This window comes from Argentina silus (genome assembly GCF_951799395.1).
Source record: "Argentina silus genome assembly, chromosome: 13".
Classification (NCBI taxonomy): domain Eukaryota; kingdom Metazoa; phylum Chordata; class Actinopteri; order Argentiniformes; family Argentinidae; genus Argentina; species Argentina silus.
Genome location: NC_139667.1, coordinates 10,241,074 through 10,251,632, shown reverse-complemented (window position 1 = coordinate 10,251,632; position 10,559 = coordinate 10,241,074). Strand labels below are relative to the sequence as shown.

The following is a 10,559-nucleotide window of genomic DNA, read 5'->3' as shown; positions in this document are numbered from 1 at the left end:
ATCCCCTGATCTGAAGGCAGTGTCACGTGCCTTCAGCAGGAGTCGGACCTCACTGTTCATCCATGGCTTCTGATTAGGGAAAGTGGTGATCCGCTTGAGTGTGGTGACACTGTCTCTATCCCAATAAAGCAGAAATGCCCTAAAAACATATTTAAAAAAAAAAGAAAGAAATGAGTCGAATAGGGCATTCAGCTTCAGCTTAACCTCATGAGGGACATTCAGGATGAATAGAAGGGATAGATGGATGACTGTAGTCAGTGAGCTTTTCTGCTGTGATTGACACTGCCATTCGACCCACGGTCTTGTCCCCTTGTTCCCTCCACAGCATGCTTGGTGGAGGCTGAGTCACGTGAACAAGGACTACTCTGTCTGTCCCTCCTACCCTCCTGCTGTCATCGTCCCTCGGTGCGTCAGTGACGAGGCGCTGGTGAAGGTGGCCAGGTTCAGACAGGGAGGACGCTTCCCTGTTCTCTGCTACTACCACAGGAAGAACGGCATGGTGAGGCAGATGCACACACACACACACACGCACGCATGTACGCACGCACGCAAGCACGCATGCATGCATGCACACACACACACACACACACACACACATGCACACACCATACAAGCGTGCATGCACACACGCACACACACACACACGCACACACGCACGCACACACGCACACACACACACACACACACACACACACACACTTGTCTCATGTCATTACAATGTAATTATTTTTGGGATGATTTCCTGTTGACTTAAAGAGGCCCAGTCTTTATCAATCATCAACATGCTTCCTAGGTTATTATGCGCAGCAGTCAGCCTCTGACAGGAGCCAATAGGAAGCGCTGCAGGGAGGATGAGCTCCTCCTCCAGGCGGTGATTGACAGCTCAGATAAGGGTTACATCATTGACACCCGCTCCACCCAGCAGGCTCAGCAGGCCAGGATGACAGGGGGCGGGTTTGAGTCCAAATCCAGCTACAGCTGCTGGAAGAGACTGCACCGCCAACTGGAAAGGTGTGTGTGTGTGTGTGTGTGTGTGTGTGTGTGTGTGTGTGTGTGTGTGTGTGTGTGTGCGTGTGTGCGTGTGTGCGTGTGTGTGTGTGTGTGTGTGTGTGCGTGCACGCAGGCATCTGTGCTGTGTGCAGGCCAAGAAATGAATCGAAATGTGTGTAGCCACAAATGAATCTGTGTACTGGTATATCTTGTTTACTTCACAGTGGTATGCCTAATCATCACCTGTCTATTTGTATGTGTGTGTGTGTGTGTGCGTGCGTGCGTGTGTGCGTGCGTGTGCGTGTGCGCGTGCGTGTGTGTGTGTGTGTGCCCCCAGGGGTAAGGTGCTCCAGGAGAGCCTGATCAAGCTGGTGGAGGCATGCGAGGACCACTCTCACAGCGTCGACCGCTGGCTCAGCAAGCTGGAGAACTCCAAGTGGCTCTCCCATGTCCACGCAGCTCTGGCCACAGCCGGCCTGTTGGCAGAGTGTGTGGAGAGGTAGGGGTAAAAGCACTGTTCTCACCATCGCTACCAAGATTGCTGATCTATGTTTTTTTGTTTTTTTTTAAAGGTCATTTTTTTGGAGTGGGGCAGTCCCACTATATTTTTTTAGTTTTTATTGGATAGAGACGGTAGAGAAAGACAGGAAAGTAAGGAGGAGAGGGTATGTCAGCAGGGCATGGGCTCATACTATCATGGCCTCATCAAACCCTGCTTTCAATTTTTACATTCACATTTCCATTTCCATTTATGGCATTTAGCAGACGCCTTTATCCAAAGCGCACTTACAACAAATACATTTGTTGAAGTAAGTGAATCATCTCTCCATCAGTCATCATAACATAAAGTAATCAATGCTCAGTCCAGGGGCCACTGGCAGTCACAATGCTAGAAGAAGGATTATTATTATTATTATTTTATTTTTTTATTAACAGGAGAGAAACTTGTACAGGGGGGGTAGTGGGGGTGAAGAGGTCTTTAGGAGGGACCGTTAAGATGTAGCCTGAAGAGAGGGGTCTTCAATCTACGGTGTAAGATCGGTAGTGACTCTGCAGTCATGACAGCAGTGGGAAGCTCATTCCACCAGCGGGGCCCCAGGACAGTGAAAAGCCGTGACCGAGTAGTGCGGCTGCTGCATCCACGTAGAGGCAGCGGTGCCAGGCGGCCAGCCGAGGTGGAAGAGTGGAGTGATCGGGCAGGGGTTTGGGGGCTGACCATTGCTTGCATGTAGGGAGGGGCTGTTCCCTTTGCCACCCAATAGGCGAGCACCTGGGTCTTGAATCTGTTTTGAGAGCAAAGGGAGGCCCTACCCAGTATTAGTATAGTGTTCCTGATAAAGGGAGGCCCTACCCAGTATTAGTATAGTGTTCCTGATAAAGGGAGGCCCTACCCAGTATTAGTATAGTGTTCCTGATAAAGGGAGGCCCTACCCAGTATTAGTATAGTGTTCCTGATAAAGGGAGGCCCTACCCAGTATTAGTATAGTGTTCCCAATAAAGGGAGGCCCTACCCAGTATTAGTATAGTGTTCCTAATAAAGTGTTTGGTGAGTGTATGTCACGCTGTACAATGTTCTGTTATTGTTGACGTGTTTGGTTCTGTGTGTCCAGGGACGGCCACTCGGTTCTGGTCCATGGCTCGGAGGGCACAGACACCACTCTGTTGGTGAGCTCTCTGGCCCAGCTCATCCTGGACCCGCGGTGCCGCACACAGGCTGGGTTCCTGGCTCTCCTGGAGAGGGAGTGGCTACAGGTCAGTCGTCTTGAGTCACACTCCTCCTCCTCCTCCTCCTTTCAATGAAAACATCACCGAAGTACATATGAATGGATTGAAACGTCAGGTTGAATGGCTGACTATGGACCGACGGAGGGGTTCAAAGGATTTTCATGACCGTTTTTTTTTCCAGGATGTGCCTGTGCATGTTTGCTTACGGGTCTCTGGGTGTGTGTGTGTGTCCTCACTCTGTCCCCCCCTCCCAGGCGGGTCACCCCTTCCAGCAGCGGTGTGGCCACTCTGCCTACTCCCACGTCCGTCTGAGGCAGGAGGCTCCGGTGTTCCTGCTGCTGCTGGACTGTGTGTGGCAGCTGTGGCGTCAGTTCCCCCTGGCCCTGGGCTTCACGGAGGATCTGCTGCTGAGGCTGGCCAGCGAGGCCTACGCCTCCAACTACGGGACCTTCCTCTGCAACAACCACCAGGAGAGGTGAGACACAGTGACACAGATATTCAGATTCTGGGGGTTATTGATTTATTTCATTATTTTTTTGGGGTGGGGGGGGAGGTCATGCCAAAGACATTTCCATTTCCATCTATCTTCTACATCTTCATCTATCATCTACATCTTAACAGTCCCGCCTAAAGACCGCCTCACCCTCACTACCCCCCCAAAACTAACCCTAACCCCAACCCCATAGACCTCTTCACCCCCGCTACCCCCCTGTACAAGTTCTCTCCTGCTAAGAAAATTAAATTAAAAATTAAAAATTAAAAAATTAAAATAAATAGCCTACTGGCATTACGACTGCCAATGGCCCCTGATGTGAGCATTGATTACTTTGCCTTATGATGACTGTTGGATAGATGATTCATTTACTTAAACAAATATATTTGTTGTAAGTCGCTTTGGATAAAGGTGTCTGCTAAATGCCATAAATGTAAAATGTAAATCTATCCATCAGTCATCATAAGATAAGGTAATCAATGCTCGGACCAGGGGCCATAGGCAGTCACAATGTTAGAAGAAGGATTTTTATTTTTTTATTTTTTTATTAACAGGAGAGAAACTTGTAGTGGGGGTAGTGGGGGTAGTGGGGGTGAAGAGGTCTTTAGGAGGGACCGTTAAAATGTAGCTTGAAGAAGCAAATTACTTTGATCTACATGTCAAGTAGTTTGTACAACATAACTCTCTGTAGGACCCACATGAGCAGCGAAAAAACATCAGTGATGATATTGGAGTGCAAGGTGACTACATCACTGTGTCTGTATCTACAGACCTGATGGTCAGAGGCCAATGTTGGCGAGATGGAGAATCAGCAACGTGACTTTTCAAGCCTCAGCTGTTTTCAAAGTTTCAGTCCATTGTATAGGCTACCAGTCAAGGATTATTCCAAGTAAATGCTGTGGTCCTCTGTGGCTCAGTTGGTAGAGCATGGCGTTTGATTCCCGCTGGGACCATATATACTGAAATGTATGCACTCACTGCAATGTAAGTCGCTTTGGATAAAAGCGTCAGCTAAATGGCATATATAAGTAAACACCGAGGTCATGACAGCTTCATTCAAGCGTGCTGTTCAATTAGCAGGTATTGAGTGACTCAGATGATCTTTGAGGGCACACTCATTGTCCAGGAATTCAGGGGATTTCAAGAATGCACTCACTACTGCTTCACATTCCCATTTAAAAAATGTAACGTTTCATTTTCATCCCTCATTCTTCACACACCATTCATCAGTCAGTCGCTATCCACCCTTTCATTCTGTCTCTCTCCATCTCACTCTCTCTCTCCTTTCTTTTTCTACCGACATAGTATCTCTATGTTGGCTCATTGTATCCTGTATCCCTCCCCCTCTCTCTCCTCAGGTGTGCTGTGGGGGTGAAGGAGAGGACTCACTGTCTGTTCCAGGCCCTGCTGAGCCCCAGGGAGAGGGAGCGCTACTTCAACCCCCTGTATGAGGCCACTGACCTGGCCATCTGGCCCTCCATCCAGCCTCAGTCCCTGCAGCTCTGGAAAGGTGAGGTCTGGGCTCTCATTTACATTACATTTACATTTATGGAATTTAGTAGACGCCTTTATCCAAAGCGACTTACAACAAATACTTTTGTTTAAGTAAGTGAATCGTCTATCCATCAGTCATCATAAGATAAAGTAATCTATGCTCAGACCAGTGGCCATAGGCAGTCACAATACTAGAAGAAGGATTTTTTTTTATTAACAGGAGAGAAACTTGTAAGGGGTGAAGAGGTCTTTAGGAAGGACCATTAAGATGTAGCCTGTAGCATTATGTTGGATGATTCTGTGTGACATGTTCAGTGCACATGAGTCCAACCATCCTCTGTGTTTCTCAGGCCTGTTCCAGCGGTGGACACAACACACTCGCCACCTAGCTGAGGCTCAAGAGGAGATACGGAACCTGGTCATTAAGTGTCGGACCGCAGGGAACATTAAAAGCCCACTGGACTGATGGGACACGCAAATACGTGGGGGACTCCTATTGACACGAATGTATAGGGAAGCCATCCTAAAGAAAATCCATTGCTTTGGACACTGAATGTTACCAACTACCATGAAACATGCATTGCATATTGACTGTGAAATAGTGCCTTAAATACTGTGACTTTTTCACCTCATGTGTCATTTGTATAATTTTTTCATGAGACAGGTTTGTATTCGTTTACAGTACATAGCCTTTTGAAATTTCACAAGGCAGTTTGAATGAATTTGATTGGTCGTAGAGTCATGAAACATACTCACCAGATGGAGAGGAATTGCAGCTTTCAATATACTTGTGTAAAATATACTTATGGAAAACATTAAATGAAAAAAAAGGAAATACACATTTCCAGAATACCAACATGCTGAAATCAAGTCCGTATTTGTTTTTGGAGAATTGGTGGTGGTCCTCTGTGACTCAGTTGGTAGAGCATGGCGCTAACAGCACTTAGGTTGTGGGTTTGATTCCCGCTGGGACCGTATATACTGAAATGTATGCACTCACTGCAATGTAAGTCGCTTTGGATGAAAGCGTCAGCTAAATGGAATATATTAATTGAGAGAACTTGGATTGGAGTCCTAAACAAACATCATATATTTCCTTTTTAAACATAAATTGATAGCTGCTGTATGATAAAAGGAAATGTGGAAGTGGAAATCTTACTAGTCCAAAGACACATGTCTGACTACCATTTATGAAGGTTAGGGTTAGGGTTAGAGTAACCCTGGGGTGATGTGACATGGCAATTTAACCTCAACCACATGAGTATTACCCATTTAATGTTATTATGACAAGTAGTTATAATTACATGTGAATTATATTTACTAATTTGCTTATACTAATGATTTTTCTCATTTAGTTTGTCTTTTTTCCTAATAACAGGACTTTAGTTTGACGTTGTGGTTGACAATGACTAGGCCCATTATTCATCTGAGTATTGTTTCGACTGGGGAGTTGTTCCTTGGCTGTGCATGTTGGGGGTCTATGGTTGGGTGTTAGTTCATATTGTTTATATTGTATTTATTGTTTTTGCTTTTTGGTATTGTTCTTGTTGTAAAGCACTTTGAGACTATGGTCTTTCTAAAATGTGCAATACAAATGCATTTGATTGATTGATTGCTAATATTATTGTATTATTTGTGCTCCCCTCTTTGAAGTAATCCACACCCCCCCAGTCCTGTTCAAGCCAAGCTCAGCTAAACAACTCACACAATACAAATCCTCAGTGAGCAGCTAGTCAGCATTATTGCCCACATGTATAACTTAGCAACCTGGATACTGTAGTCCTTTTCAACGACTCGACGGCTTATATGACACGATGACACGGTTTACGTGAACCACGTATCCCAGCATGCCTTCCTCCAGCTGCTTATTTACCCAATGGTTGCTCGGTGCGCTTAATCAGTGACCAATAGGAGGATCATCTTTTAATTCTAACAGTTAAATACCATGAAATCCGTTTTATCCGCGCAATTTACATAAATTAGTTTATAGTGTCGGATGCGTTTGGACGATTTGTAAGTGTTCAGTTTGGAGCAACAAGTGGTTGGTAGGATCATCAGACTTTCAGCACACAGGTAATATCTCTTCAATTCATTGTAGAAAATACACTTGTTACAGATAACGGTTGGTGTTTCAGTCAATAGTCTGTATACAATTGAATTGTAGTCAACATCTTGACTTTCAACGGACTTGTTATTCTAACACTGCTGTGTTTTGCATCGAATTGTAAGAGGGTAAACTAAGTTTAAGGCGTAGTCTGTTGAAAGACAGGGAGGGGACGGATGAAATATAATGTAAGCTTTTGTCTGTAATTCAACTTTTTCCTTAGAACCAGCAGCTCGATATGCAATCGGGTATGCGGGTCTGTGTGCCCTCGGCGGCTCTGTTCGGCTCGTTGTGCCACGGCTGTCGCAGCCGAGCCCGTAGTTTGCCAATTCGGGGATTTAGCTGGTCGCCCCGACAGATCAGCCGGCTGAACAGTCATGAAACCACCGAACCCCCTTACCAAGAGAACCCCCGCGTTCTCATCACAGGTCAGATCATTGCACTTAATTATAACAAATAATAATAATAATTTTTAAAAAAGCAAACAAGTAGGCTATATTTATGGATGGTATTTGAGCAGAAACCTACAAATCTGTTCAGAGGTTTCATAACAGTATTTTGACAGTGTATTATCATAGCCTTGTGTTTTTCATTTCGAGTTGTTTTCACTGTTCAGTTGGTGGCCATCCTATTTTCACTCATCACAATAGCCTCTGGGCAGACTGTGCTGGTGACATAAAGGACCCAGCGAGCACAGAATAATAGCCTGCGGCCGGTTTTGTCTATGGATAAAGCTCTGGTGAAAACAAAAAAGGTCACTGCCTAGTTGAAATAGAGTCCAACAAAACACATTTTTTCGGATACATATAGTACATCAAGAAACAATTATTTTTTAAATTATTACCCATATATTCTCTGCAACCTTGAGACCTCTGAACAAATTCAAAAGTGACCAATTCAGATTGTGTACCTTTGTATGACTTCTTATCAATTCTCTGCATTATTTACTCTCTTCGTGGAAAGGTGGCCTTGGGCAGCTTGGTGTGGGGCTTGCAGAAATCCTTAGGTGAGCTGGGGTTGTTTTTTTTCGGGGGTTAAACCCTTTCTGAATTGTAACTCATCATACACAGATAACATGCTCTACTTGTATGTTTAATACATGCTGAATATCACATTGTAGGAAACAGTATGGAACAGAAAACGTTATCCTGTCGGATATCAAGAAACCTCCCACGGAGGTGTACACCAGTGGTACGTCAGAGGTGTTGATGGCCTCCGTGGTCTAATGCTTAGCTGTTGTTTCTTCATGTGTCCTCCCCACACACTCCACACTGCCCCTCTCCAACACCCCACCTTTTCATCCTAATACATTTCTCTCTCTCTCTCCATCATCTTACAAAGAGTTCCTCTGTCACTCCCTCCTCGTCTCGTCTCGTCTCTTCCTCCTCAGGCCCTTTTGTGTACGCTGATGTGTTGGACTATAAGAACCTCAGAGAGTTGGTGGTGAACAACCGCATCACCTGGCTGGTGCATTACAGCGCCTTGCTCAGCGCTGTAGGGGAGGCCAACGTGGCCTTGGCACGCAAGATCAACATCACAGGTCAGCTCAAAGACACACACGCACACGCACACGCACACGCACACGCACACGCACACGCACACACACACACACACACACACACACACACACACACACACACACACACACACACACACACACACACACACACACACAATACAGTATGTATCATGATCCTTCGTCCACTAATATCCTTCATGACAAAGAATGGACGTGGGACTCTTCTGTGTAAGAAATGTACTAATTTACTAATGTCAATTGAATTGTGCTGTGTCAAAATATAGTATGTTTGCCTCTTGGATTTGTTAATGTCAAAATATCCAGCGCTGTTGTATTTGTTGTATGTTTTTATCGAAAGACTCACTGTCTGCTGTTCTCTCACTAGGCCTTCATAACGTGCTGGACCTGGCTCTGGAGAACTGCTTGCGTCTCTTTGTCCCTAGCACAATCGGAGCCTTTGGGCCTTCCTCTCCCCGTGACCCTGCGCCTGACCTTTGTGTCCAGAGGCCTCGGACCATCTATGGGGTCTCCAAAGTACACGGAGAACTGATGGGGGAGGTGTGGCCAGCCACAAGCACACACACACACGCTCACACACACTCACTCAAGCACGCACATACACACACACGCACATACACACACACGCACCTACACACTCATGCTCGCACAAACACACACACTCTTATAGTGAAAAGGATAGAGAAGCAGGAAAGACATTTTCTTCTTCTCAGAGAAAATGTAATGACTCAACTTATAGTGTCAGGAGAATAAGAAATATGTTTGTACTCGATTGCTCTACCTCCAACTGTGTTTATTCTGCTGTCTGTTTAGTACCTCCATCATAAATATGGACTTGACTTCCGTTGCCTACGCTATCCTGGTGTCATCTCAGCAAACACACATCCTGGGGGGGGAACAACAGGTAACCGCTTCTTTATCATGGAGTCAGGTCTGCGCAATCAGTCTCGCTAATGGACATTTCCCCAATACATTCAGTAATCATTTTTACTCTCCACAGATTACGCGGTTCAGATTTTTCATGATGCCCTCAGTACAGGCCACCATGAGTGCTATTTACGCTCCGACACGCGTCTACCCATGATGCACATCTCTGACTGCCACCGTGCCACAGTGGAGTTCATGCAGGCGCCGGAGTGTCAGCTGTCCCTGCGCACATACAACATCGCCGCCATGAGCTTCACCCCGGAGGAGGTCGCCGAGGAGATACGCAAGCATCTGCCGTACCTGAAGGTCACCTACAACCCTGACTCTGTCCGTCAGACCATCGGTATGCTCACAGGCAATGTATCTACAGTGTCTCTCTTTTTTTTGACTGAATCTCTAGCTAGACCTTGGCTGTGTTCCAAAACGCGTTCTCACACTGTATCGAGAGCGTATACCATACTTGGTGTACACTCTAGATTAGAGTGCAAGAACGCATTTTGGAACACAGCCCTTGAGTTTAAAATCACCAACAGAAGCACCACTGGGAAGGTTTGCTGTAGATAAAACAAATTCATACTGTTCGAGTATAACATTGTTTTATGCCTCTTCTCTCAGCCTTGCTCTCACCTCTGACCTATATTAGCTCTGTTTGATATTGTTCTGATAGACACATGGTCACTGATCATGATTCAAGAATGATGTTATGGAACTGTACGGTTTAAATGTGTAAAGACTCTTGATGTCGCGTGTGCACCTGTCTGCAGCGGACAGCTGGCCGGTGAGATTTGATGATTCCAACGCGCGGAGAGACTGGGGATGGAAGCCGGCCTACGGGCAAGAGGAGCTCGTCACAGACATGATCAGCTCTATCCGTGACAAGAGGACCAACGCGGGGCTGCCAGTCAGCTAGCAGGCCCTGTCCACAGAGACTGACAAACCAATCACTTCCACCTTAAGTCCACTTCAACCTGGGTCTGCATCCATCACAGCAAACCCTCTTTGACCCAAGCACCGTCTCCTCACTAGGAATCTTCTGTTAACAAGGACAGTTCAACCAATGAACCAGGGACTATTTGCGGCGCAGGAATCTTCAACCAAAGCAACACTACTTGCCATGACAATGGACACTGACAAGTCAATAGTCAGACACAGACACGCATTCATTCAAACATGAAGCAACAACGCACACACTCTCTTCTTAGCAGCCTTACTCTTTTTCAGGGAACCATACTGTCAACCATTCTCTTCTGTTGTGACTTTCTTCATTTTCTGTTGTTTTAATTGTGACA

At 45.8% G+C, this 10,559-nt stretch overlaps 2 protein-coding genes across 3 annotated transcripts in view; both read left to right on the top strand.

The window, feature by feature from the left end:
- The window catches only part of LOC310814526 (myotubularin-related protein 9), a 12,137-nt gene extending 5,827 nt beyond the window's left edge, over nucleotides 1–6,310 (top strand). For both annotated transcript variants that reach the window (XM_083684006.1, XM_083684005.1), the window contains 7 exons: nucleotides 326–499; nucleotides 794–1,011; nucleotides 1,328–1,489; nucleotides 2,601–2,742; nucleotides 2,970–3,190; nucleotides 4,567–4,718; nucleotides 5,053–6,310. In XM_083684006.1, the coding sequence (XP_083540132.1) occupies nucleotides 326–499; nucleotides 794–1,011; nucleotides 1,328–1,489; nucleotides 2,601–2,742; nucleotides 2,970–3,190; nucleotides 4,567–4,718; nucleotides 5,053–5,168 (1,185 nt within the window). In that variant the 3' untranslated portion in view covers nucleotides 5,169–6,310. The remainder of the gene's footprint in view (nucleotides 1–325; nucleotides 500–793; nucleotides 1,012–1,327; nucleotides 1,490–2,600; nucleotides 2,743–2,969; nucleotides 3,191–4,566; nucleotides 4,719–5,052) is intronic.
- Nucleotides 6,311–7,044: 734 nt separating this feature from the next.
- Nucleotides 7,045–10,180, top strand: tdh2 (L-threonine dehydrogenase 2; the record flags this gene model as incomplete). The annotated part of the gene is made up of 8 exons (XM_083682846.1): nucleotides 7,045–7,234; nucleotides 7,770–7,812; nucleotides 7,927–7,997; nucleotides 8,197–8,346; nucleotides 8,711–8,883; nucleotides 9,157–9,247; nucleotides 9,344–9,613; nucleotides 10,035–10,180. 8 exons carry the CDS (start codon nucleotides 7,045–7,047, stop codon nucleotides 10,178–10,180), a joined length of 1,134 nt encoding a protein of 377 aa, XP_083538972.1.
- Between the last annotated feature and the right edge of the window lie 379 nt (nucleotides 10,181–10,559).